Genomic DNA, 27,987 nt, shown 5'->3' on the forward strand with positions numbered 1-27,987 from the left:
GCAAATACACACACAGGGACACAATAATACGCAACTCCACAGGAAACCACATTTCTCAGTCAAACTGACACCATGTTTCCACCATTAATCACCAGGATGTACTCACTAAAAAAACATAGTAAGTGAAGTGTTGAGGAGTTTCATAAGAAATTTGTAGGAGTTTTTCCCTCGTCTGAATGAAACTATTTAAAGCTTTATCGTTTTAATCACACCAGTCCCTTAAAAATGACTTATTTTAAAATCTGTCAATCTGGTTTAATAGCATTGCCAGGACTAAAATTTGAACCAGTTTTTATCTTTACATATTTTTTGTTTGTTTTTGCCAGTTTTCTCAATAGGGTCTTAAAAAAAGGCTGAGTTGTAAAAAGACAGTTTTAAAATGTCTGTTAGTCTTTGCTAACAGACAAAAAAAGCACTGCTACTGTCAACACAGACAAAAAAGCTCAGTTAAATTAATCAAATTCATCCTCATCCTTGTGATTTTTTTGTTGAATTTACTTCTGAAATTCAAAAAACGGAAGTTAGTTTTAGTCAGAATTTCAAACTTGCTACATAAAATCCCAATTAGGATTTCTTTGAGGAGCCAAAAACAAGAGAAGAACAAATGCAAGTATTGAGTGAGACATGCTTCAGTGGAGGCAAATTACAGATAAATCAGGCATTGCTTATGCATTTTAAGTGCCACATTATACTGAATCCATTAGTAGCAGAAGCAGCTCAGCACAATCTGAGATATTGAATTGTTGTAAGCTGCAACTTGGATAAGGCAGAATGAGTCGATACCAGAAAAACCTCTCTGTAGCAGCATTAGATAGGGGATGTGATCTAAAGGAGAAAATGCCAGAATTACGCAGCAACAGCAGAGATTTAATGTTGCACAACAGTGGTGATACTGCTTTTATGTCTGTTGTAGTGCGACAGCCCAATTCACTGGAGGAGATGGACTGTGAGCCTCGAATGAGTGGCATGTTAATTAAAAATTCTTCTGATTTTTGTAATTAATTTCAACACTCGGGTGATTTCACTTGGACCATAAAAACTGCTCAAACCTCAACCTGTTTGTAGAAGCAAAGTGCTGTTAGACTTTCAAGGAAATTGATTTAAAAAAATAAAGGAACAAATACACAACTCAGTGTTAATCCAAGTTAATCACACTTCTGTGTAATCAAATTGTACAATTAGGAAGCAACATTGACTATCAGTTTCACATGGTTTTGTGGAAGTGGAATAGACAACAGGTGGAAATAATAAGTGAGCAGCAAAACTCCTGCAATGAAGGAGTGGTTCTGCAGGAGGCGACCACAGACAACTTCTCTCTTCTTAAGTTTCCTGGCTGATTATTTAGTGACTTTTAACCCTAGAGCACTATCGCCGGGTGATTTTCACCCAAGCTAAAGTATTTACATGATTTTCAATATGTTGGATTTTTTGAGTGTCATGGGTCCCTGGGTAAAGTATGTCCCAGGGATGGATGGACCAAAGACCAAGTCTCCAACATCATTTTTTTAGGAATTTTTCAAATTCTTAATTTTCAGTCATTTTCAAGCATGTTTTTAGGATCTTCCTGTTTTTATTTTCCACTGTGTTACATTTACCACAGTTGAAAAAAACTACTCTGATTTATCATGTGCTGTCATATTTTGCTCTATTTTTTTATGGAAAAAACCCAAAACCTTTTACTCTGTATATTATATCGGGTAATTATACCCGTCAAAAGTGATGGTGTAACTTTTTACAGCAAAAGTGTTCTAGCGTTAAATGCCGACAGTGTTGTCACTCCAGCTGTACCATGAGACAGCGTTTACAACCAACACAAGTGGCCCAGGAGGTGCAACAACCATACACCAGGACCACTGTCTCCTCCCTTGAGCTAGGAGAGACAGGAGCAGCACTGGCAGAATCTTGCAAAATTACCTCTAGCAGACCACAAATGTGCAAGTGTCTGAAAGCAGACTCCATGAAGGTGGTATGAAAGCTCGGCATTTACAGGTGGGAGTTGTGGTAACAGCCCAACACGTTCAAGACGTTTGGCTGGAGAACACCAAGACTGGCAAATTCACCACTGATGAAAGGAGGTTCACACTCAGCACATGTGACAGACGAGAGTCTGGAGACGCCAAGGAGAACGTTCTGCTGCCAGTAACATCGTCACTAATGGTTTGGGGTGGCATTTCTTTGGAGGGCCGCAGACCTCTCCAGAGGTAGCCTGACAGCATTAGGTACAGAGATAAGATTCTCAGACCTCATGTGAGACCATATGCTGGTGGAATTGGATAGACCTCATGTGGCTGGATTGTGTCAGCAGTTTCTGCTGGACAGAAGGATTGATGTAATGGACTGGCCCGCCCGTTCCCCACACCTGAATCCAATTGAGAACATCTGGGAAATCCTATCTCGATCAATCCACCAACACCATGTTGCACCACAGACTGTCCAGGAGGAAAGCAGATGGTCAAGGTGCGGGAGGAGATCCTCCAGAAGACCATCTACAGCCTCATCAGAAGCAATACCCAGGTGCTGCTGGGAAGTCATACGGGCACCTGGAGGCCACACCCACCACCGAGCCTCATTTTGACCTGCTTCAAAGACATTTCATCAAAGTTGGTTCATCCTGTAGTGTTTATTCCACATAATGTTTTAGATTGTTTCAAATCCAGACCTCCATTGGCTGGTAAATTTAATTTCCATAAATATTTTTTGTTTGGTTGCAACTATATAAAGACTAACACATTTGAAAGGAACATTTCATTTGTTCAGGTATAGGATGCGTTTTCATAGGATTCCCTTTATTCTTTTGAGCAGCGTATATTTTCATATATGGGGGGAGGGGAGGGGGTCTTTCTCTTAATTTTCCTTAAGGCTGAGACATTTTTCTTTGTCTTTAAAATGTCACGAATGCAAATGAGCTGAAATAGAGGCTTTCAGTCATCCATCAAACCCAGCAGCCTAACCTGTCTCCAGCTATGCTGAACTGTACCTTCTGCTCTCAAGCCCTTTCGCTGTGCAGATACAGCAATTACAGGGAACAGGCGTGATCACGGTAGCAAATCTTGCAGCGCCGATCAACGTCACTTCACTGCTCTAAATGCCTGAAGGGGGGGGACTAAAGCTGAGATCACTTCTTCAGCATGACATGATGTTAAACTTAATGAATTCTCTGGTGTGTTCCAGCAAAAATAGGCAGAGAATGTTGGGAGAAATCTCAGTATTTCCTCAACAATCTTTAAAAAAAAAAAAACTTTTTTCATATAAACCTCAAACCTGATTTTTGTATCTGTAATGGGTGGAGTCAGTTCTCAACATTCCTTTGGTTGTGTTATTACTTAATATAAACATATCTTAAACCCTGCACAGTTACATGTATATTTTTCTCATCATTAAATGAATTTGGGTCCCAGCAGAGGGAAGCATTGTTCTCTCTGTGTCACAGGATCAAGTCCCCTCTGACTAACGTCTTGTTATGGATGAAGAACGAGTAAAGCTGGAACTCTATGGTCAGACGCAGAAAGGAGATGTTACCAGTGGTGGCACGGAGAAGACGAGGGAGGGCTAAGAAATAAAAAGAGGGGAAAGATGAAGAGGTAGAGGGCAACATCTCCAGAGGCCTCTGAGCTTCACTGCCAGTGTGTGTAAATCAACAGGCAGCTCACGGCTGCAATGAGGTAGAAAATAAAAAAAACATAAAAGTGTCCGAGTGAAATAAGGGCTGAGGAGAAATCTTTTATGATGAGCCTAAATTCTCCTTATTGTGCAGTAGATCCGTTGACTGGCTCAGTTTGTCTTTTTGAGACACATGCCATCATCTCATTATCTGCATAGAGACATGGATGGCTTAAATCACCCCACCGCAAAAATTAACCTAATTTTGCATGTTAATTAACAAATAATAATAATGTATTCAATTTACTTACGAGAATATCAAATCTTTGCAATACTAGCTACACAGATCTAACTTTATGGATGTTGGAAATGTGTGTCTTTACTTTAAAACATTTATTTTTATAATTGTTCTGGTCTCATCTTTATGACAAATAGTAATGCTATGTTCCAGTGTGCGGATACTCCGTTAGACGCTGCAAGGTGCTATGATTAGATCAGTGTGCACCGATGAGCAGCTCCATGTGGACACTAAATTAGACGGTTAACTTGGCAGGACCACTCTTTGGACACACACCAGAGCTGACACTAACTGGGAGTGATGGCTACAATCTGTTAGCCAGTGACTTGGCAAGCTCAGAAAGCTCTTGTAAGTCAAGCCTTGTACCTTCATTTCCCATCAGGGGTCTGTCTCTCAAAAAAGTTGCTATTTAAAGAAATGACATTGAGATGGGATCTGAACCTCAACTTGGGCTCATTGGACCATCCAACGAGGAGAAGAGAAGCAGAGGCAGGGAGGTCAGTTTGCACAGGACTGTCAGGCCATCAGCTGCAGAGTACTTGGGTGTGAAGGCTAATGGGGCCTGTCATTACAGTTAGATCTTAGCACGCACCTTTGACTGCTATAGTGCAAGCTTTCCCCTCTCAAGTCATGCAGGGTCGTGACTCACCTCGCTAACTAGTAGTGTAAATCAGCTGCGGATCACTGACCTGATATTTGAGCCATTGCAGAGAGTAAACAGGCAGATTACCAAGTCTGCAACCCTGTAAATAATCGGAAGGAATGGAGCAGGAGTGAAGCGCTGGAGAAGTTTATAGCAGGTGGACAAACACCTGTCACTTTGATAAGCCTGATTTATCTTGAGTGACATCTCAGCGCGTAGCTCTGCCCTGACAGTCTGAACTGTCACTCTCACGCCCGGAAACATGAATCCTGTTTGCAACTGTGACACATATCTGAGGGGACAAATCCCTATTTGTAGAACCGAAAGCTTTATCAGTGTTGCACTCCCTTTGGGGCTACAAAAATTAAATTTCCAACTTAAAGGTCGTGCTAACACCCAACAGCTACTGAGAAAACACCAACAGTGGTGTTTACGTGCGACAAAAAACAACTGTATTAGCATTCATTTTGGGGATGGGATGAAATTTCACAGACATCATATCCACTCGTCTCGTGTCATAAACCTGGAGCAGAAATCTTAATTTCTCGGCTGGCGTGAGTTACATTAAAAGGAACTGACCTCAATTAAAAGTGGCTCACATTTAAGAAGTGTCCATTTCAGATTTGAAGATTTACACCGATGAAAGAGGAGGGGGAGTTGTCTAATGGAATTCTGACATAGTGCCTGTCAAGGAGGTAATACATTTGCCGCAAAATGCCCGGAGATATCACATAAATAAGGCTTATATATCTATGACAAAAAACTGTGTATGAAGCTGTTCTTTGACCCTCCACTGAGAGAGCTGTTAAAGGGCAGAAGAAGCAGCTGATGGTCAGGATTGAACTCATTTAGACTTAGAAAAATGAGAGTCAAAGTGACTGAAAGCCGAGATTGGCAGTCTGAAAGTTTGCAAAAGCATCGCATAATAAACAATTAGAGGTGGATGTGATTTACATCCACTTTAAGCTTGTCACCAAAGTCACTCCTCCTGCATGAAAACACTGTTTTATATTTCCATCAACTTCCTCTGCAAATCTAATTTAATTTACTGCCGCCCAGTAGCTCAATTTATACGCATTTGGCAGGTAAAAGTGTGTCTTTACGATTCAAAGTATTAATTTGTGCTATTTTGGCATCATTAGCGAAATTTAGTGCTCGCAAGATTCACAACAGGGTGGCATTTATCTTTGAAACATTATATCTTGATGTTAAATTGCAATAAAAGCACCTGTATCGTCAGGAGATATGGCTGTCCGAGTCTAACAGGAGATGAGGGAGGTGAAGTTAACATCCATTAAGGAAATCCTTTATTGGCACATAAAAATAAGAGGGAGCATTTAGCCTTGCTTGTCTTGGACAACTTGACCCTTTTGCCAATATAAAATGGACAGTTCTTTGGGGGGGGAGGCACACTATGTCAGCAGTGAAGAAATATTGGTGTTTATCTATTAAAATCCACAGTCCATAGTTCATATTCCGGATGTTTTGACTGCAAACACTCTTTCAATGTCATTTGTCATTTCTGTGACAAAAATTCTACATTAAGAGTCGATCCCCTCAAACAATTCCTTTACGTGTCCGATGTAGTATATTCAATAAGTAATTATAGTAATTCATTACACCTCCAATTAGTAAGGAAGCTTTATCACCTCGCCATAAAGACTGGGATTTATGATGGCTTTGAATGTCACCCAAAGGACAGAGGATACGGCTCATCACTCAACAGGAACAAAGCAGAGAGACAAGTACAAGAAAAGAAAATATTTTTAAAGTAAAATCTCTGATGAGCTTCCACAGAGCCACATTGTTCGTTTATCCAGAAATCCAGAAATGAAAAGCTGTCCTCCAAGTCCTGGATGTGAAAGGCGGAAGAAGACGACATGTACAGTATGTAGATAACCTCTGAGGGGACATGCTCGGCTAATGCCACCTCGCCTGCTGTCAAACTGCCCCTCAGAGGGCGATAAGCATCACCTCCGTGTGTGTGGGTGGCTGTCTTATTAGTGCACGTCGGGCGTGCAAACACAAGCTACCATCTGCCATGCTTTGATCCTCTGCCCAGCAGAGTCTCTCAGGTGTCATAAAAATTATCCTTTTAAAGTCTGGAACAAAAGTGCAGAATAAAGAAAATAAACCCAGCTTTATTCAAAACGACATTTTCAATTTTCCCAGATGTGTTTTTCATACTGGAATCATTGGTTTTGTCTTATTAGAATTTTAGTTTATTTGCAGTAATTTCTCGGATTCACTTTTTTCAGTTTCAACTGTGATGCTGATTTTGGTCGGCATCATTCAAGCAAGAAGGAAGGAATGTCTTTTTTATGGGATCTATTGCCATCTTGTGGTACAAACTATAATTTAAATATCATTAATGAATGCCCTGATGCTTGTTTGTTAATATTTTTATTTATTTCACCAAATGCAGAACATGAAATTGTTGCAAAAAGGAAGAAAACAGAAAATAAATAAAAAATAAGTACCAGAAGGAAAATATTTTTAATAGAAAATGTTTTTATCTAATCACTAATATATGTTCTTATAAAGTAGATCAGGAAGCCACTTAAAAAAAATACAGTAAAATACTTTCAGTAGCAAATTAAGCTCCTTTAAGTTAGCAGAATAAAGGGATTTCTCAAATGGCTGCTATTATGACAGGATGTACAGCTCCAACAGGTAGTCTTTGGGAACGATACCTATTGCTCCATTTTTCTCTCCGACCCACCAGCCGAAGTTGCCGTAGTCCTGGAAACACACAAAGAGTAATAAGTCTGGGGCTTTCCGCTGCTGTAAATTAGCAACAAGGAGGAGTACAACACAGAAAAGAACAGCGGGACTCTTGGCACAAAGATGAAAAATGAAAACAATTTTCCGTTACATATTTTATATTTTGGTTTTGTTATAGATGTTCTTGCTGGTCTCCTAATAGTACCATTTGTAAACCTTTCAACTATGGGTCACTTAATTAGAATCATAATCCTTTGTTTTTTCATATTTTTCCTTTATTCATTAATTTTTTTTCCTGTTACTTTAGATGGTTTTCCATCATTGTGGTCATTTTTCATTTTTTGTTTCTTTTTTGTGCCACTTTCTGCTTAGGCAGCATCAATCTTCCACTTCCTTTATCATTCTTGTCACCAAAGTCCCTTCCACTGCAGGGAAACGCTGTTTTGCATTTCCATCAACGTCCTCAACTAATCTAAATTAATTTTATCATTCTGTGGGCACACATTTTTTATAATCAGTTATTTTTCCTTCTCTTTTCTTGTATTTTTAAATCACAAAAAATCCCCCAAAAAAGAGAAGGAAAAAAATTGGATTTTTGGGCTTTTAAAACAAAAACCAAACAGTTTTAAAAGTTGGACTTCCCCAACCGCATGTAGAAACATCTCTTCTTTTCTTGCATAAATCCACATTTTACATTCATTGCACCACACGTGAAATGTGCCACAAAGAAGAGACAGAGATCCAGGAGAACTGAAAGCTAAAATGGTTCGGGCCCAGTGGTTTCCAGATTTGCAAGGGTTACTAATGCAGAAATTTTGAAAGCAAAAATTGGCTTTTGATAGCAAAGATTTGACGTCTTCACATGCAGTTTAGTAGGTTTTATTGTAAACAACCTCCACCAGCTAGGAAATGCACTTTAGTTTTAATAACCACATTTCTTTTTCAAACACTTTCAGTTTTAAGTTTGAACACTTAAAAAAACAAAGAATTTAGCATGAAACAAAACATCAGAGCAAAAACACAAATCTGTTGCAGCTTTACACTTAATCCCTCCCAAATAGTGGACTGGATGCCAAAAAGGGAGAAGGACATGGTGAAGAAAAAAAGATCTGAGACAAGTAAAAAATAAACCTCAACTGCTTTCACTCCCTCTGTCTCTCTGGAAAAGAGTCCCACTTCACAGCAAAGTTTTTTCATAAATTCATTCTGGAGAAACTACAGAAGACAGCACAAGCCTCCAATGACATGACAGATAAAGACGTTTGTGTGTCTTTTAAAAACATAAGTGCCCTGTCAGAATGATATAACCACCACACTAATAATTAAATTAAAAATTTGTACTAAATATCATTGTAGAATCAATTTTTTGGTCATTTTGCTGCAGAGTTTAATGTGAAAATAACCTGCATGCATTTATGTTCAACTTTCTTTACTTTCTCTCTGCAGACTCTCTAAGCCACAACTCATCGTGCGAGTGCTGCACATGCACAGACACTGCAGATAACCATCAACCTGCAGATAAAATGCTGCTGCAGTCCTCCATCTTGTGTCTTTAACCCCTTAAATGTCCACCAACTTCCTACTCGAAAAGGAGGGTTGAACATGTGTGTGACGGGGGGAGTGTGATGGTCTGTACAGCACGTCCTGAACACATGCACCCCCCTCCTCCTCTTCTCTTTGGTCAAGCCTCATAAGCAGAACCCTGGTCTTAGTGGGGGGTCTTACAGCTGTAACACCACACCTTTTTTTCTGGGCTGTGGAATGGGGGAGGGAACGAGGAGAAAGAGGAGGAGGGAAAGGAGAATAGTGGAGGAGGGAAGGTTATGTTTTCAGCTGCAGCTGGCTGCAGGAGTCCAGACAGGTTTTATGGTCATTGCCCTCCCAGCAGGCCACAACCCCCAACACCAAGGTTTAAGCTAATGGCAGCCCCAGTCTGAGTGAAAGGGCAACTTGATTCTTGGTCCTTTTCCATGCAGCACAGAGCAATAAACCGGCATTTGTTGAGTGTGTATTAATAGGCCTGTGTGCATTTATACCCATAAGCGTAGATGGTGAATTAACCTTTTGATGCCTCAACCCACGTTGACTCTAAAATTACCTTAACTTAGCATGTACTTTAAGACAATACCATAAATGGTTTCTTTTTTAAAAAAAAGTGGGGAACCTGAAACAAGTCGCAGCCTTTAAGCTAGATAGTTTTTAATTTGGAAAGTAGAGCAAAAACCTAAACTTTAAGAAATCTGCCTGTGATCAATTGACAATGCCTTCTTTCAGGGCTCTTAAAAGGGTCAAACATTATGATTTGTGAACAAAGAAATCCCTTTACCATGTGTTGCCACTAGATGGCACCCGTGAGTTTAAAAAGGCCAGTGAGCAGTAAACAGTGTCAGATGTCTGCATGCTCCATAGAAACTGAACCAGACAGTAAATCCAGCGTGTCCATATGGAACGCATTTCTCACCTTTTTTCTGAGACAAAGCCACAGATTTTGACATCCATCTGTAAAGGTTTGTAATTCCGCTTATTTTAAGAGCCAGTAGTAGTAAAAAGTGGCACAGCAAAATGGTCAGTTTGGCGCTCCCATGACCCAGATAAGAACAAAAGGAGTTCTGTTTGATCACAGTTGAGATACTGAACATCCCCATTGATTTGCCGCCGTTCTCAGTTGACAGGGCTCAGAAAATGTCCCTCCACACGTCCTCACCTTCTCCGCATGCCAACTCAGGATTTCCCCGAGAACACACTTTCCTATTTGGCAAGGTGAAAAAGACATCTGAGGGGGTGAGTGAGCTATAGGGCTGCTCAGCGCCTGGCATGGCGGCGGCGATGAGTGCTGAAACGCTCCAGATGGAAGTGATGGAATGGTGCTGTGTGCCAGCTAAGCCGGCCATGCCAACAGCACTAAAACAGTTTCCGTTGTGACACAGCTAATTCCCTTCAGGATGCCAGAGAACAAACCCAGCCCAGTTTCCTTTTAGGCATCAGCCGTCCACTTTAGGCTATGGACCAGCTCAGTAACAGATCTGAACCGACAGGTCCAAAGAGAGCCTCAGTTCAGGTGGTCCATACCTGCTGATCATTTAGTCAGGCTTCTGTGTTTATCAGATTTGTGCTCATTCTGGTTTAACTTGGAATTATAAAAAACAATGTACAGATACTTTATTTTACCTTTACTTTCTCCTCTCAGTTTCAATGGACTAAAACTGTAAAAGTCTATGGATTTTTCTTCAGTTTTCCAATAAAGACCACCATGGATCTCAAGGATTTTTAGTATTTGGAAAATAAAACAGTGACAAAGAAGAACATTTTGTCTCTGAAAACCAGGAATCTCCTGAACTTACCTTGCTCAAGATGTAGATGGTTTCTCCACGCTTGAAGGACAGCTCGTCCGGCTGGTCTCCATCACAGTCCCACAACCCCTGGTAGTAGTTCTGATAGTTGGTGCTCTTATCAACTAAAGGTGGAGAAAAGCAGCAACAGGGAATTACAATTCTACAGAGACTTTTAATGTGATAGAGTCTCGGAAGACTGTTAAGCAGCGGCTTTCGCAGTTTCACAATAAGAGCATCACATACTTTACATGTTTTCTCACACTATAAAATAGAAGCAGGAAATACATAAATTGAGAGGACACTTCAAGGTGAAAAAAACACATTCTTATTAGCTTTGGCTTCAAGAACCTCATCATCTAAACTTAGATTGTCAGTAGCTGTCAGTTTGCTAACCACATACTGGTAGACAGAAAAAAAATAGCCCGTTTCTGCAATAGATTGTGACGTATATTTACGGTAAAAGGAAGTTGAACAGCTGGGGATATTTCAGTCAAGTGGCATTTCCCTCTAAAACTTACTGCTTAATTGTAGCCTCAAATGATCCATTTCACCCTTCCTACTGTCCACAACCTCCACCGATCACTTACAGCTTCACTCCAACAAACTCTGTTTGTTATCCATGTTGTTATGATTATTGCTTGTTTTGTTTTTTAATAATGCTATTAAAGTGTCAAGGGTCCCCTGAAATTAAAAAGTTTTACCCTCTTTTCTTTATAGCATTCAACATATTTATTGTAATCAATGACATAAAAAAATGTCAGTCAGGTTTTAAACAGATGTGTACCTGGAGCAGGAGGACGAGGGGCTTTGTTTGACACCTCCACCTTTGGAGGAGGCTTCGGTAGAGGGGTCGTCTTTTCCTCTGAGGACAAGAATGTGAACATTGGTACCCAATAAAAAATATATTTACTGTATAGAGAGAGAGAGATGGAAGCAGAGTGGTCAAACCTGGAAGTTCTTCATAGAGTTCGTCGTCAATAGGTTCAACATTCCCAACCCCGACATCATCATACATCATTTGATCTTCCTCCTCTTCATCCTCTTCTTCTGGAATCTCACCAGTCATGCCTGGAAAAGGGAAAAATATATATTATTTTAATGTGTTTTTTAAAGAAAACTTGTAATGCTTTCCCTTGACACACCATTTGGAACACTTCAAAGTTTCAATTCAAATAGATGGAAATAGCTCCTACTTCTCAAAAGTAAGTTGATCTTTTTCACCCATTCCTTTGCCTCCTGCACAGACGATGCACAAAACTGCAAGGAAACAGAAAAATAAAAAGCTCAGTCACTGAATCTGTGTTAAATTTCTTTAACTTTAAATTCAGGTGAAATAATTGACATGCAAAATAAAAGGTTCAAACATTATTTTCTGGTAATAAACTTCTCGTTGTGGCTACAAAGAAGGAGTTTACCTGATAAACTCGCTTGTCTGGAGCAGAAATCTCGAAGCAGCAGTCCTTCTTTGAGTCTTTCCGTAAAGTGTTGTTCATTTGGACGGAGTACCCTTCGATGTTGAACTCGCCCTTCTGCTGCTTGTCTGCACACAGAAACAAACATATCATCAGGAATGCTTCAGATTCTGCATCTGTAGAGTCAAAGCTTGTGGAAGGATGAAAACCAAACCTTTCTCGCTGCCATAATAGTAGAAAATATTCTGGCTTAGAGCACACCATCTCTTCTGCCACTCCGGCCCAAAAAAACTGTGATCTGAAGGAGAAAGAACAGTTTTCAGAACAAGTTTAAAATGAAAAGGGAAAGTTAACATAAAAATGTGGACCGTTTTTGAAAAATTAAATGTGAATTAATGAGAAAAATACTGTAATGTATTAGCTGAAAATGTGACAAAAAACTTGAAATTCCACAAACCCCATTCAAGATACTAACCTTTCCTCCGTTTCTCAAGATATCCTTGCTTGAAAACAGACTTCAGGTCCTGAACAGCCACAGGTGGAGACTGCTGAACTCCTGCAAAGAAATAATAAAAATCCCTACTAATCCAAGGGAATGAATAATCTATGTTTGTTGGAAAACTTTTGAAATTAGTAGTCTGTTTTACAATCCAAAGGCTCATTGGTGGTGATTACAGAGGATACAGAAGCGCCGCTATTATTTTTATGTCTCAAAAGACTAAGTTTTCATGGAAGCCTGCAACTTTAATGCAAATGTGCAAACGCTGAGTCAAAGAGCAGCTGTAAAACTAGCAGCTGCTCACAGCTCATAAACTCCACTCTCCTAATCACCCTTTCATGAGGATTTCTCGATTACCTTAATTCAAAAAGTAAATACAGAATCACACATTAGGTTGGCTTAAAGTGCTGTATGATAATATTTTCCAGCTTTAGCGGCGGCTTTCTTTCCTCAGACTTTCTTTCGGCTGAGAGCAATAAATTGCGCTGGAACTGCGGAGGGGGAGGTGTGAAGGGAGGTCCAGGGGTAACAGTTGCACCCCTCTAAATTGGTTCCCAAGTATGTTGCCAAGTTACAGTTGGAATGTCTCCCTCATTGTGCCACTCAAAGTCACTTTCTCCTGGAAGTGCACACAGACTTGTGTGTTTATCAGAGGACCGCTCCTAACTTTAATGCAGCACTTGTGAGGAGGAGGAAGAGGAGGAGGAGGAGTGAAGGTGTGGTACCATCATACGGCTCTTCTTCCTTGTCTGTGCGCTCTGACTGTAGAGATCCTCCATCGTTGTTGCTGTCAGCTTCCTCATCATCATCTGTGTCCGCTAAAAAAGTGTTTTAAACGGTTAAAAGTAAGGAACTATTGAAATATACAATTTTGCTACTAATATGTTAATTTTTCCACTTTGAGATTAGTAAATTATACCACCAGTACTCACACTTGTCCTTGAAATCCTGTGGAAAGCTTTAAAACAACAAATAGGTGTTAAATGAACATTTGGGTTTTTTTAAAGTAAAATCAGGAACTGTTTGGTGCACCATACCTTTGTTTGACCTCTTTGATTCTCTTTATGAAGGCCTCCCTCTTATCTTTGGTCTTCCTGCTCAGAAGTTCTCCTTTTAAGCCTTTACAGAGGAAATGTTCCAAATCTAAACAAAACGCAGGTTAAACATTAACAGCTGTGCCAAAGAAGCAGCAGATTTCTGTCTAACAGACGCCACGTTTCTTTATGAATTGACGACCAGCAGGTGTGAGTAACATGTATGGACTGAATGCAAAGCGACGCCATGGTAAACAAACTTCCTCTTTTACGAGCAAAAACAAAAACTGTCCCTCTCAAATCGGTTTAAAGGGAACCAGAGGACAGAAAAGCGCGCAGAGACAGCTGTGCGTAAATGGATGCGTTACCAGAAATGAGCGCTGCCAGCTCCTCAGGGATCGCCTTCATCTTTAAAGTTCAGGGCCCGAGGCGATGGATGGACCGTCAGAGAGACACACACACACACAAAAGTATTTCGCGGAAGCAGCTCGGGCTCGAGGACACGGAAGTCAGCGCGCTGCTGGTTGTTAGTCAGTGACCACAGTTCCTCTGCGGGACCAAAACACTCCCCACGCTGCGCCCACTCAGCACCCAGACGTTTATTTGCTCGTTATCTGTCCGTGAAAGGCACCGACGACAGGGAGCTGACTTTAACCGAGCCTTAACGGCATAATCATGTCCGAGTTTAAAGCGGTGATCATATTTTTGATTGATTCCAGACGATATTTCTTTACGCGCGCTGCTTAACACACATTATAATCTTTTTTTTATATAAATCTCTCCTTTAGCGATGATGCATGCTCTCCGAGCTTTATGAGTGTGTCAACGTTATAAATCTGATGAGGATCATTAACATGATATTTGAAGAAGGAGTTAGTGATGTAAGCTGTGCCAACTCTATCTGTCTGAACACATTTAGAGCTGCATATCTATAATGACCAATCATGCCAGACAAGCAATCTTTTAATAACTTTCCTAATATCTTAAAATCAGGTCCATTTGAGGGGAATATAAATCTATTTCTAAATATGTCAGTCAGTCATTAGCCACCCTCTGACAGGTGGTTTCTAATCCAGGTTGAGGAGAAGGAGCCTTTGAACCATGCAGTCTGTTTTGAAATGAATTTGGTGAGGAGTGTCAGGTTTTAGTTTAGCTGCAGGTGCTTCATACTGCTGCAGACAAAGGCTTTCCTCAGAAAGGTTCACTCCAAGACAGACAAGACACATCATCTGAGACCTCAAGATAAAAGATACATGCATGTGCACAACCTGCATCGTCAATTTTCATTTTACAAATTTGCAAAGCTCTGATAAAGATGGTGTTTTGAACATGTTTTTGTATTGCTTTCCTGATAATTGAGGACATATATTAAGAAAAATAAGCTCAAAATTAAATTTCTAAGTATTTCTTTATTCAAGTCTTTGTGACTCAAAACCTGCTTCGCTCCATTCCGATGTGTAGACGACTAGATCCATGTACGTCTTTGTTTTGCTTGTCCGAGCTGGAATCTGGCTCAAAACTGTACAGGTGGATAACTCCAATGTTAGGTTGAGGTAGTGAGGGGCTTTAAGATAGCAGGAGAGAGTGTAAACAAATGGATAATGGGAAATGGGAGAAGGCTTACCCACTCAGATTGCCTAATTTCTAATCAATTCCCGCTACTTTGCAGATGTCCTTAAATCACAAAAAAGTTTTTTTTTAATTTTGATTAAAACCGGCATGATCACAATTTAAAGGCCGTGTTCTCCAGATTCTCAGCCTCCTCAGATCTGTTCTGCTCAGTCATGTCTCCAAATAGTTTCTTTGCCGAGTCACTCTTTTATGATCCCTTTCAAACCCAGCCCTCCCCTGACCTGGCCCTGCTTTTAGAAGGAGAGAGGAGGCCCAGCTTGACCTCTGACCCCTCTCAGCACATTGAAGGAGAGATCTGCCTCCACATAAACCTTCATATATCTGCCTGTCATAAAACTGCATTTGATTGGTTTCTTCCCCTCTCGTAAATCATTACAGGGTTTCAATCCACTTAACTGCACACGGTTCCAACCAGGAAATGTCTAATTAACGCGATGGAACCGTCGTCTGTCTGGGAAAACTGTGGAGAAACAAATGGCCAGCAGCCTAAAGCAAAATAACTTAAATGTTAATCTTGTAAACACTTTATTTCTGACATCAAGTTCCTAATATATAGAGACCTTAGTGATTCCAATAACTTCCTGCTTCTTCTACGAGGCTGCTACTGCTTTGTTTGCAATTAGGCTAATGTACAATTAGCATCACTTTGAACCGCTTTCTGTTGAAGGAGTAATTCATCACCTCATTCACAGTTGGTTTTAGTGCTTTAGCATGGTGACACCACCCTGCTGCCTGTAATAATAGTGACTTTTCACTGTTTGGGGATGTAGTTTGCAGGCAGAAAAGAGTTCTTACAGGACATCCAGAAATACTGAGCCTGAGAGAGAATTTCAGTCTGGAGACATTGTGTGATTATTAAAGCAATCCAGGATTTCTGGTATAAAGGGGATTTTTTTATATAATATACATTTTTGAAAACTAAAAAAAAGTGTTGAAAGTAAAGCAGCTCTGACAAAAAATTCTAGTGATAAATAAAAAAACATGAAAAGAAAACTAATGTTGGAATATTTCTGCTTTGTGGTACAAAAATAAAACGGTAAAAAGGTGGAGAAAACAGAAAAAACTGTGTTTTTTCCAATCAGGACAATATTTCATGATATTATATCATGATATCATATTTTATGATATAATGATTGATTTCTAACGATTATCAATATCTTCGTATCTTCATAACATACAAACACAATTTGGAAATATCCCATTTAACTCCTCACAGTTGGAATAATGTCGGTGATGTATTTGTATAAAACCCTTCGGATCCTCATATATTCCTAAATCCTGAACATGTACAATTACTGATGCAGAAAACTTGTGAACAAGCATCCTTTTGTCTTCTTAGTTTTAAAGGCAACAACATCTAAAAGCTAACTGGAGTTCTGTTTTTTGCATAAAGCAGACAGCTCTGGAATTTTCTTTTTTATGCAAATTCACTGGATCTTTGTGTGTGCAGACAGAGCACACACACGTCTGCAGAAAAAAACAGGAAATAAACTTCACAAAGTTAGGAATTGCTTCCTTTCTGATGTATTTGTGTGTTTCATCAATGTCGGAGTTTTTAAAACAATAAAACCCCGGGCTTATTGTCACACATACAGCCTCTCTTGAGGGTACTGAGCCTCCATTATTCCATCTCATTATGAATCAAGTTTGTTTTCTGTCCAACGAACACTGACATGAGGATGTATCTTGCAATGTTTATGGGTCTTACCTTTGTAAGAATGTTTGTTCAAAAAAAATGTAATAAAAAAAATCAGGGTTTTAGTTTTTAAATGGATCATCCTCTCACTTTCAAGCAATTAATCACCAAGTACTTCATCTGTTTCACTGAGACAGATGTCTTTGTGAGGTCATTGGTAATGTTTTTGTTTTTTAAAAAAGAAACAACTTTATAAGGCTTTCGATACATGCATTTCGATCCCTTATACGGAAGGCAGCCTTGAAATGATTTCACATTAGGATTTAACTAAAATGTTCTATTAAGTTGTAGATATTTCTAAAATAAAATAATGAGTGTGAAGGTGAATTCTGACATTAAATCCTATTGCATATACATCCACGATACATGACAGTGAATTTCAAATAAAACATCTTGTTTTATTCATGATCCAAACACAAAACAACATTTATTATCTAACTCTTTTTATTTTGTGCTAAAATGAAGGAATTCTGAAATTCTACGGTAAGCATTGTCAACAAGACTGACAACTCTTCATTACAATATTATTTACAAAAGAGAAGTGAAAAGTAAAGATATTGATCTTTCCTGTGAGAGTTTAAAAATGGGTCTAAGCATTGTACTAATAAAAAAAACAATTTAGACAACGTATTTCTGGTGGATAAATAGAAGATTAAGGAGTTAAATCCAACATTGAGTTATTGTTCAGAACTTAAAACTCTAAACATAAATAAGACAAGCTCATTCAATTGTTGCAAATCTTTATTACAATAAAAATATTTACTCTGTTTTATGTATATAAAAATACAAATATTAGGTTCTTTTAAGGTCTGCAATAAAAGCTTATTTAACTTAAACTTACCTCTGGACATGTCTTTTTTTGCAAACACAACTCTAAAAACCGAACACATGCAGGCAACAAACGTCTCTCAGTAAATGAGGTTTTGCAGGTCCATAGTTGAGAAAGTTTCCCTGAAAAAGTCGAACACTTCCGCTGGTAAACGAAGAGGACTCTGGGCTGAATCCGACAAACTTGGTGAGAAGGAAGAAGATGCGGAGAAAGGTTGGAATGCCTGCAGGGACCCGTCGTCCAGGGTGGAGGAGTCATCATTGTCGGGGCCCTTTGTTGACGCGCAGGCGGGAGCTGTGGGTGTTGGAAAAGGTTCTGGATGTTTCTCATGGCTGCTCACCGGGGAGGCAGCTGGGTCTTGGTTCTCCCCTCTGTGTCCGTTGTGGCTGCGCGGTGAAGTCGGTGTGTTTTGGTCGGAGAGCGACCCGCCTGCAGCCTGCTGGGACTCCGGCACGTCTTTTACGCACGCGTTTTTCCCCTCTCTGTCCCGACTCTCCTTGCAGTGACTCTGCTTTTTGTGCTTCATCCGCCTGTTCTGGAACCACACCTTCACCTGGTTCTCTGATAAATCCAACAGTGCAGCGATCTCCACTCGCCTGGGTCTGCAAAGATACTTATTAAAATGAAATTCCTTCTCCAGCTCGAGGAGTTGGGTGTTGGTGTACGCAGTCCTCAGTCTCTTGGACGCGCTCCCGTCAGCACTCTCCGGAGAACCTGAGCAAATAAAGAAAGCTTTTTGTTTTATATCTTAAAAGGCTGATGAAAAAACACACACAAAATAAATGGATGATGGCCAGAACAAACAGTGCGGGTTGAAACTTGTGACAAACAAGCGCAAAGTCTGGAGAGATTTACGGGCGCCAGGCTGGATATGATGGGTGTGCGCGCGGACAGGACAGAACGGAGGGTGAAGATTAATGAACGTGCCAGCTGTTGGCCCGTGTAAGAAAATCTATCACTCTCTATTACTGTCAAACATTAACACTCTAACACTGCATCACACGCCGGCGCGTTACTTGATGAGATTAAGCAAGCTTAAATCAAACATCCTGCCGCAGCGCGTTAAGGAACGCCCACGTCGCAGAGCAGAGATGCGGCTCTTTGTGGAGAGCAATTCTACAGCATCCCGCAGCTCTTTGCGTGGAGGTTATTAATCACGTCTTGCCTTGGGGGGAACAGTAGGGTGGTGAGGAGTCATCCGTTGTCGGCGCAGCATCATCAGAGGAAGCAGGAGCAGCAGCCCGCCTCCTCTTGGTGCCTTTCTTCTCCTTCATCCACGGGTACTCCGCGCGTGGAGACACAGCCTTCAGCGGGCTGCCGCCCCTCAGAGGCGGCGTGGAGCGGCCTCGGTGAGGGGGGACACCCGGGACAGCGTGCGGCGTCGGAGGCGGGAGCGCAGAACTCTTGATTGATGAACTTTGAAAAGCAGGATTGGTGAAAGATGTCAGGCACTCAGCGAGCGACGGCTGGCTGTTGATAAAACCACTTTCTCGGCCAAATTCGTAATTCATCTCCTCTTTGGATGACCGCTGGTTGAAAACTCCTAAAACAGCTTATTTACAAAACTATTCAACCGGCTAGAGTTGCGTAAAGAAACGTGAGCCATAAACTATTGCTTTCACGGGGACATGGTTGGAGTTAGACCTTGCTGCTCGTCACATGATTGCATCTGTCCAATGAATGTCCTGATTGATGGAGAAGACAGGAGGGGGGGGGGTGCTTCAGTCTGGGGGAAGATGTTCCTTATTCTTTGAAACATGAGTGGGGGGCATCAAACTTTACTTTAAATTTGACTTAATTTTGCATCCAAGGATTTTACGCGCTCTTGACGCATGACGCACGGATCGATTTCCAGCATTTTTTTCTTTTATTCCATTGTTACCTAATGCAGCGACAGTAAGTTTATCCTGACTAAAAATGAGAGACACATCCAAACATGTCCACACCTTCCCCAACACAAACACTCAAGTCCACTTTATTACATTTTTCGTAAAGATTTTCAAAGAAATCCAACCGTCTTTTACTCCTGAAGCTCCAATTATCTTAACTGCATTCGCATCTATTTTAAACTCTACATCTCCCTCCCCATGTCGTCTGTTTTCCTCCACAAGATACCTGCAGGCCACCGTCCGTAAAACCATTTGCCGTCGCTGCGTAAAGCTGCAGGGAAAGGAGGGCGTCTGAGAGCTGTTTATTGCTCGGGCTCTAAACAAAAGAATCCTGGCAGTCTGTGTGATCAATCTTTCCAGCCCAGAGCCCTGACAGCTCCCTGCCCTTAGAGCACATTTAAACCACCTACACTTGCTTAGATCATATGTGCAGGAAGAGGATGCCCTCGGTCCGGAGAGCAGAAAATCTCAGGATTTCTCTCTGCTTTTGCCGCCTTCAGCGCAAAGGTTTATATTTTGGTCCCATCTAATGCAAACAAGAGTGAATGGAATAAGGAGGCGGACTTTGTTGAGGCTTAAATGAACAAACTGGAACAGATTTTCCGAGGGATCAATTGTTTGCTGAGGTGAGTGGGTGTTAGGGTTCTCCGTAGTTTGTGGCTGTCTTTTGTTTCACACTTATGTCTTTGTTCTTCCTAAAAGCTCAGGTTTATGTTTGAAATAATTCATTATTTTCCTTTAGAAGCTGCATTCAAAACTGGTATTTTGTATTCTACAAAGGGGAAAAGTGAGATTCTAGTTTTGTTGACTTAAATCAGTTTTGTAATTTTCTCTAAAATCATAATTTCATTATTTGAAATTGTACAAAAATGTCACTTATAATTAAAGAAGAATGAGGGCCATTTCCTGGAATATATATATATATATATATATTTATATTTTGTATTTTAATCCAACTGCAAACTGAGACTTTGTGCTGCTCTCAAGTGCTGATCTTCTGCTCCTCACAGCTTTACTTTAAAAGGTCTTCCTCTGGATGTGAATGCTGACAGGAGGACGTTGTCGGGCGCCTTTCCCGTCTGTTCCCAAACGAAGAAAGACATTCAGGGGACAAGTTGATCAAAATGCAAAGCCAGACCAAGAGTTTGTCAAAATTGTGATTATTTTAGTTGCAATGCAGTATTGCACTTATTTGGTGAGTGTATTTGTAAGTTTTCACACAATGAAGGAATCAAAAACACTATTTATCTGTTTTATGTTCCAAATATCATAAATGTCTGTATGTATTTTAATCTGCGATGTTTTTTACCCTGATTGTTGTACATTTGTGTATATTTAATTGATGTTTTCTGCGTGTTTTTTTCATTATTATTCAGATTCAGAGACGCATAATGGAAAGTATTTTAAACCCAGTTAGGTAGGAAGAGCCAAACAAAAAAAAAAAAGAAACTCAGAGAACATTGTTTTCTCTGTCTTTTGCATATGTACATTTTTTTAATGCAATTCTTGCAACAAATCACATTTTCTGTGTTATTTCCCACTATTTTATGCAGCTTTTACTTATAAAATGACATTTCAATAAATAATTTTTGCTGTTGATTTGTTCCATTATGTATTTTCTAAATAAAAAATGTGATTCACCACAACTATTTTCTTTATTTGTTCAATTTTTTCACTTACCATTAATATTGTAACATCTGTGTGTGTTTTAATGAGCAAAAAGTTATAGCGAATGAAGTGCAAATTAATATTGCAGGCAGTAAATATGACCAGACTGGATATATAAATACATTTACATATATTTTTACAATTTCAGTTTGAAAAAAAAAAAACACTTGGATTTAAATAAATATGACTTTAACAAAGACAGAAATGCTGTTGTCCAAATGAACATGCAGTCATTCCAGTTGTTCCCTTTGGACGTGCGCAGACAAAATGAGCTCATTGTTCTATTTTGGGGGGAGGCAACAGAAACTGCAGACTGTTGAGGGTCGCAGACTCCCCAAAGTTCTCGACTTTCCTTCCATGAACTTCTCCAGCAAAAGGAGGAGGGGGAGGGGGGGTGTGCCCCTCCTCTGTCACTTCTAATGTCACGACGTGTGATGTATTGGGGTCATAAAAGGTCTCGAAAACATCTCAGTTTCCTTGTAGGATTTTCCTTGCATAGTGCAGAGAAGATCTCAATAATATGCACTAATTAGAGTAATCAATTTAAAAGATTGCAATGTTTTAAAAGAAAAAAATAATTTCATTTTAAATTTTAACTTTTACCTAAATAAGTGAATGCTATAATTTTTATTATTGTAATAATGTATATTTATACATTCTTAGTGCCTAATTTGACATAAAAATCACAAGACTGGAAAACAACCCAAGTTTTTTTGTCGGAGTGGTTTTGGTGTTCTTGAACGCACCATCCACTTCCTCATGTAAGTCGCTGGCTCCTCCTGCTGGATGAAAGGTGCAACAGCAGCTCTCTTCAGAAAAGTGCGTCTCTGTCTTTGATCATTAAACTTCAGCTTCAGTTAATTGTGCTCTCACTCTTTTCTTTACCATTTTTTATCAATTTATTTTTTAATAGAAAAAATATATAATTTCTCAATTTTCTTTAATGGCTTCCTAAAACATTTAGTGGAAACCCGCAGCAAATAAAAACAAACGGACGTTTCTGCTCCGAGACAGTCTGATTGTTATTAGACGCTCGTAAAGTAATTAGACCTTTTAGAAGCAGACCTATTGGTGACCCCTGCTGCGTCCCGCACCCTCATGCTTGCGTGCGCATGCGTTTTTGTGCAGCACTTCAGTTGCATCTGACTGGAGCCTAAGCAGAAATGTTGCTCATGCAGCCTCCACACAAAACCTTTGCTATTTTTTGCACCTTATAAACAGTTTCGGTTGGTTGAAAAAAAAAAAAACTGTGAACGAACACAGACACTGTAAATCGAAATAACCAAAAATTGATTTAAATTCTAATTTTTATTTATCGTTTACTCCGTTTTGTTTCAATATAAATCACTATTTATATTTTTAACCACCTAAAACTCCCTTTTTAATTTGTGTTTTTTATTTTTTAGAAAACCTAATGAAACAATTTTAATTAATTGGGAACAATTTGATAGATATGTCTGGTTTTCAGAATATTTTACAATCCTTATGGTTTTGGCTTCATTTCAAACATTTTCATCACTCTGACAATAACGACTGTTGTCATAAATTCCTTATTTTTTCATTTTTAAAAAATTAAGTTTCAGGGTGCCAGCACGCTTTTGACTCAAGCAAAATACTGTATGATGCATCGAAAAATCTGTTTTGCATTATTTTAAATTAATAAATTAAAAAGCTTAATCAAAAATAAAATACAAATGTAAAGAATTATAAAATCATTTTTGCATAATTTAAATGGGAAAAAACAAACATGTTTTGCTTAAACATGTCGAGATGTTTTATTTATATCTTTACATTTTTTTCATCAAATAATGGAAAAGTCACACTGCGGAATGTGCGCAAATGCTTCATAATGAGGTATGTTGAAGTGTTTCACACAGAACAAATCATATTTGTTATAAAACGCCAAATGCTGCAAAAATATGAACCTGAAAATACTGTAGGTAGCCAACAAACATTCAAGGAGAACATTTCATGCAAACACATTTCCTCTTCTTAATCGTGTGCTCACAGTACAGTTAAAGGCGGTATCTCACAAACATGAAACAAATGGAATAAATCCTCCATAAAACACAACACAAGGAACACGCTGTACCCCTGCACCCCCCCGCACTGATCTATAACCGCTAACTGTCTCTCCGACGGTCCTTGTTTTCTTTCTTCATCTTCATTCTGCGGTTCTGGAACCAGATCTTCACCTGCCTCTCAGTCAAATTCAGAAGTCTGGCCACTTCATATCTGCGGTCGCGCGGGAGGTACATGTTGAAGAGAAACTCCTTTTCCAGCTCCAGGATTTGATGCTTTGTGTATGGGCAGCGTTTTTTCCTGCTGGGCTTCGCCTGCAGCCAGCTGGACGACGGGTTGTCTGGGAAAGGGCCTGAAAACGAGACAGTTTATCCAGCAAGACATGCAGAAAAAACAATAGATTTTCTCTGTTGGATCTTGCAAAGAAATTAAATGTTCTGCCTAAAAATCCTTTAAACGTTTCTGCAAAATCAAATAACAGCATTTGTGCTATTATCAATCAATAAATCATATTTCTTACTTGTCTTCTTGGTTTCTCCTTCTGTCTGGGTCTCTTCTGGGGCTTTGGAGGAGGAGGTGGAGGTCTCCGGGATATCCACAAAAGACGCTCCGCTTTCAATGTCAACCAGAAGAGGAGTGTGCGTCTCCAAAGTCATGCATTCTGCACTCCCGACGACGGGCTCGGGCTTGATCTCATAATGCACGGCTGTCGAGGGTAATCCCGTCAGACACAGAGACGCAGAGACTGGATCCAAAGCCCACGAGCGCGTAAACATGCCATCACTGTCACCACTTGCATAATAGGTCGGAGTGATTGTGCTTCCAGGGTGGGCTGAAATGGCACTCCAAGATCCGGCAAAAATCGACGATTTTGCTTGCAGAAGACACGACTCCTGTCCGCCATATTCGGTCTGCTCCACCCCTGAAGCTGAGGAGAACCTCGGTGCCATGTCTTCCTGCTCAGGAAGAATCCGCGCATCTACATAATAGCTTCTCCCCATCGTCGACATTGCAAAAAATAAAGAAAATGCCAAATTGTATTTTATTTTTCAATAAATCCAAATGGAAACTTCCAAAATGCGTTTTACAGCCTTTCACTTTTGCGCAAAAACGGATTCATTGCATGGTAAGGTGCCGCTTTTTGTGCACCCTACATGCTCATGCGCCCAGTAAGCTGAACCTTGTCCAATGCTGGATAGGGCGCCCCAAACACGTGACCGTGGGACTGAACAATAAATAATAAATCAGCCTTTGCTGCTCAGCTAAATGGCCACCATTTTCCTCACCATATTTTAATAGCAAATCCCCGCGCTTTTATTGGCAAATATCTTCTTTTATAAGCAATAAACATGATTTCTGGCAGGTGGTTTTTATTTTTTTAAATTTATTTCACGGTAGCAAAGTGGAGGGAATACACTAAGTCATGCATTTTGCTGTGAATTTTAAAACGTGCGTAAACAAACAAGTCATTTGCATTTGCAATACTTTAAACAAAAGTTTAATAATTAAACTTTTTTCTGTCTTTAGGGGGGAATCTGTGTTTTTAAAAGCTGAAACGACCTTTTAATCAAAAGGTGCTAACATGTGATTAAATGGTCAGTGCGTTTTGTAACACCTATGGGACAGTTTCAAAGATGCGCACTGACTCCAATCTGCAGCGGAAAGCGCGGTGGAGTTGTTTGGCTGCTTTATAACGCCCGCTTTTTATCACGGGCAATTGGGGAGTTTTTCTTAAGGTTACAACCTAGAGCTGTCTAAGCTAAATATACCCAATAAAGTTAAGCCCTTGTGTGTGTTCCCCTTTTTTCCTCTGGCGCGGACAGACTCACTTGGAATTTTCGAGGCAGCTGGCGCACTGCAATGATCATAACCGAGGCCTTGTCTGGCTTGTCCTCTCCTGCGTTGGACTTATTCTAGCGTTGATCCAATCGTTTAACCTGCAAGCATTGCATGGGTCTGCTGCAGAAATGCGTAATGGAGCGTGCGTAAAACTAAAAAATACATACAAATTTTCCAGTTTTAAATAGAAGAAATTAGAGAAAAAGATAACTAAAACAAGAAATTAATAAATAGCCAATTTTATAAATTAAAACCTAGAAAGGGAAATTTTAATACAAATGTATTTAAAAACACAAATTGTCACTTATTGTTTGGATTAACGCGTTAACTGGATAAAACAGCCGCGTGAATTCCATTTCACTCAACGTATCAAGAGGTAGAAAACCAATAAACAGCTGCAGTAATATTTACTGTACACAAAGTACAAAGGTATTTCCGTCTGGAGCGGCGCCAGCGCTGAGATTTAAGCGCCGCCAGCGTGCGCGTCTTTGTGAGCCACATGAGACGTTTGTGGTTTTATAGGGGTGGTTTTTATTCATTTGACCAGCAAAATGTGCAAATATTCACCATGACTTCTTACATAAAGCATTTAAACACAGGTATCCCCGTGAGGCCTCCAGCATGCAATTTCTACAGATTGACTCAGACTGAAGATACACATGGAGCTCTCAGACAGTCACTCCATCTTTTTTTTCTAAATGAATCGCGTTGGCGAGGAGGCAAAGAAACATCAGACACAACAGAACAAAATTGAGAACAATCAATAAGTTAGCACATATATTTTCACGTGGGTGGGGGTTCTGCACAGGAAAACCAGTTCTCCCGTGCGCATGTCTCACGAGAAACTGAAGTCGCTGGAGAGCTCTCGGATCCTGTTCTCCCGGCTCATTTTTTTCAGTTTCATCCTCCTGTTTTGGAACCAGATTTTGACTTGCCTGTCGGTGAGGTGCACGCTGCGGCTGATCTCCAGACGGCGCTCCCTCGTCAAGTACATGTTGAAGAGAAACTCCTTCTCCAGCTCCAGAGTCTGGTGCTTGGTGTAAGGGCAGCGCTTCTTTCTGCCGCTCTTTGCTGTGAGCCAGTTGGCAGCGACTTCAGTTCTTCCACCTCCTGGAAGGACAGAGCAGGTCACTGAAGGCAAGCAATGCGCATACATTTATAACACTTTATTAATCTATTCTTGTTAAAATTAGGACTCTTTCCAAATTACGCACAATATTTTCCCAAAAATTAGAACTATTTTCCCCAGTGGAACATAAATGTTTACATTTTTGTTGCTTTTTCTCCTTGGTGCAGTCTCATTTACAATCACATCTGCTCCTGCAGCCTCAAATAAACTCCAAAAGAAATGAAAACGAGGCCTGGAACCTTTGATGAGGGTTAAAACAAATTAAATATCCAACAGGACAAATTGACAACACTTGCGCGGCCTTGTTATTCAAGCTTCATGTGTGGCTTATTTTTTTCCATAAAGATACCCTATATAACTCACAAGGATTCTAAGCTCTGATTGCTTAAATTATGGGCATTTTTTAATTAGGGGTACATGCGCCCTTGTTGTTTGTTTTATAGTAGGAAATTATTGCCAATAAAACCATAAACACCCAGACGGGTTGGTCTTTCAAGGCTGGTGATTTTGGCTGTCACCTTTTTCCTGTTTGTCTGGACTCTCTGCGTTACACGTCTCGGTTGGTTCTGGGGAGGATGACCTCTCCGAGGAGAGGCGGCTGTCCTCCTCTCTGGCTGGGGCGCACGACGCAGGCGCCTCCTCGTGGCTCTCTCTGCGCTCCGGCTCCGCGCACGCAGCCTGCGGCTGCTGGCAGTCCATGCGGGCGGGTCGCTGCACCGTGAAGTGGCTTTCGTGGTACAGCCTGGATGACATGTACGTCTGAGACAAGCGGAAGTAGCCGGGGACGGGCACGGCGCTGCCGGCGACAGGGCATGACGCGGCGGGATAAGAAATGTCGTCCACAGCCGCTCCTTTAGGACATTTGTCCGACTCGTTCAGGCAGCACGCGCTCTCTTCTTTGATGTTCTGAGAGAAGGAGCACAAATGCTGCGCGCTGGGCTGCTCCAGCCACGGTTCCACCCCCTGCGCGTACGGAGCAGAGCACGGGACCATGCTCTGGCTGGTCGGCTCGTTGCGCTTATCGATGGCCGGGAAACAAGAGCCACCGGGAAGTCCATAAGAGTAGTCCGGCAAGTAGAGGCTGTTACTTTGGTAACACGAACCACTGTCGCTTCTCAGATTGATCAAAGAGTCCACAAAAAACGAGTTTCCTGCCTGGTTGCTGGAACATGACATCGTCCTGGTATAATTTGCCTGCGGATGAAAATTTCCCTATCTGGCTGACATTTCTTGAGCAAAACATTGCCGAATAATTACTGATACTCACGCTTCTCACTGAAGTCTGCAGCCAATTAAAACAGCAGGAGGCTGACTCCTCCCCGTCCGAGCAGCCAGCTCCACACTGTCACAGATTTGGCTTCACAGAAAAGGAGAAAAGCCCGATGAGAAATGTGGAGTTAAGAAACTCTTAGATGTTCCAAATCAGGGCCCCTCAGCCTGGAGCTGAGGATGTCACCGCAAAAAGCCCGTTTGACAAATGCAATAGCTGAGATGTTTTGCACTTTTATAACAATCAGTTTTACAGCGCTGTAAAAGCAGAGGATGCAGTGAAGATCCACTTTTTTTTTCTTTCTTGAAGGAGTGTGGGGAGAGTTTTAAACTTCCCTGAGCTTCCCAGCTGATCTTTATTAGCTTTTTACTCCACACTCAAAGAAATGATCCATTGGATGGACTCAATTTAATTAAGGGCAGGTTTTCCATCCAAAAAATATGTGTAGTCTGAACTCAAATTGTACACGTT

At 40.5% G+C, this 27,987-nt stretch overlaps 4 protein-coding genes across 4 annotated transcripts; all 4 read right to left on the reverse strand.

Moving 5' to 3' along the window:
• Window positions 1-6,925: 6,925 nt before the first annotated feature.
• Window positions 6,926-14,251, reverse strand: skap2 (src kinase associated phosphoprotein 2). Its single transcript, XM_024266917.2, has 12 exons — window positions 13,911-14,251; window positions 13,546-13,651; window positions 13,441-13,466; window positions 13,234-13,326; window positions 12,485-12,565; window positions 12,224-12,307; window positions 12,013-12,137; window positions 11,791-11,854; window positions 11,546-11,665; window positions 11,382-11,459; window positions 10,607-10,719; window positions 6,926-7,283 (listed from the first exon to the last, which is right to left on the reverse strand). Exons 1-12 carry the CDS (start codon window positions 13,948-13,950, stop codon window positions 7,188-7,190), a joined length of 1,026 nt encoding a protein of 341 aa, XP_024122685.1. The 5' UTR covers window positions 13,951-14,251; the 3' UTR covers window positions 6,926-7,187.
• A 3,272-nt stretch (window positions 14,252-17,523) lies between these two features.
• Window positions 17,524-19,303, reverse strand: hoxa2b (homeobox A2b). The gene is made up of 2 exons (XM_024267934.2): window positions 18,865-19,303; window positions 17,524-18,413 (listed from the first exon to the last, which is right to left on the reverse strand). Exons 1-2 carry the CDS (start codon window positions 19,208-19,210, stop codon window positions 17,779-17,781), a joined length of 981 nt encoding a protein of 326 aa, XP_024123702.1. The 5' UTR covers window positions 19,211-19,303; the 3' UTR covers window positions 17,524-17,778.
• A 3,695-nt stretch (window positions 19,304-22,998) lies between these two features.
• Window positions 22,999-25,319, reverse strand: hoxa9b (homeobox A9b). Its single transcript, XM_024267930.2, has 2 exons — window positions 23,799-25,319; window positions 22,999-23,630 (listed from the first exon to the last, which is right to left on the reverse strand). The coding sequence occupies exons 1-2, from the start codon at window positions 24,286-24,288 to the stop codon at window positions 23,380-23,382; spliced, it is 741 nt and encodes a 246-aa protein (XP_024123698.1). The 5' UTR covers window positions 24,289-25,319; the 3' UTR covers window positions 22,999-23,379.
• Window positions 25,320-25,517: 198 nt separating this feature from the next.
• hoxa10b (homeobox A10b) lies at window positions 25,518-27,851 on the reverse strand. Its single transcript, XM_036216143.1, has 3 exons — window positions 27,514-27,851; window positions 26,765-27,440; window positions 25,518-26,227 (listed from the first exon to the last, which is right to left on the reverse strand). Exons 2-3 carry the CDS (start codon window positions 27,420-27,422, stop codon window positions 25,953-25,955), a joined length of 933 nt encoding a protein of 310 aa, XP_036072036.1. The 5' UTR covers window positions 27,423-27,440; window positions 27,514-27,851; the 3' UTR covers window positions 25,518-25,952.
• Window positions 27,852-27,987: the final 136 nt, after the last annotated feature.

This window comes from Oryzias melastigma, linkage group LG16, assembly GCF_002922805.2.
Source record: "Oryzias melastigma strain HK-1 linkage group LG16, ASM292280v2, whole genome shotgun sequence".
In the NCBI taxonomy this organism is placed as follows: domain Eukaryota; kingdom Metazoa; phylum Chordata; class Actinopteri; order Beloniformes; family Adrianichthyidae; genus Oryzias; species Oryzias melastigma.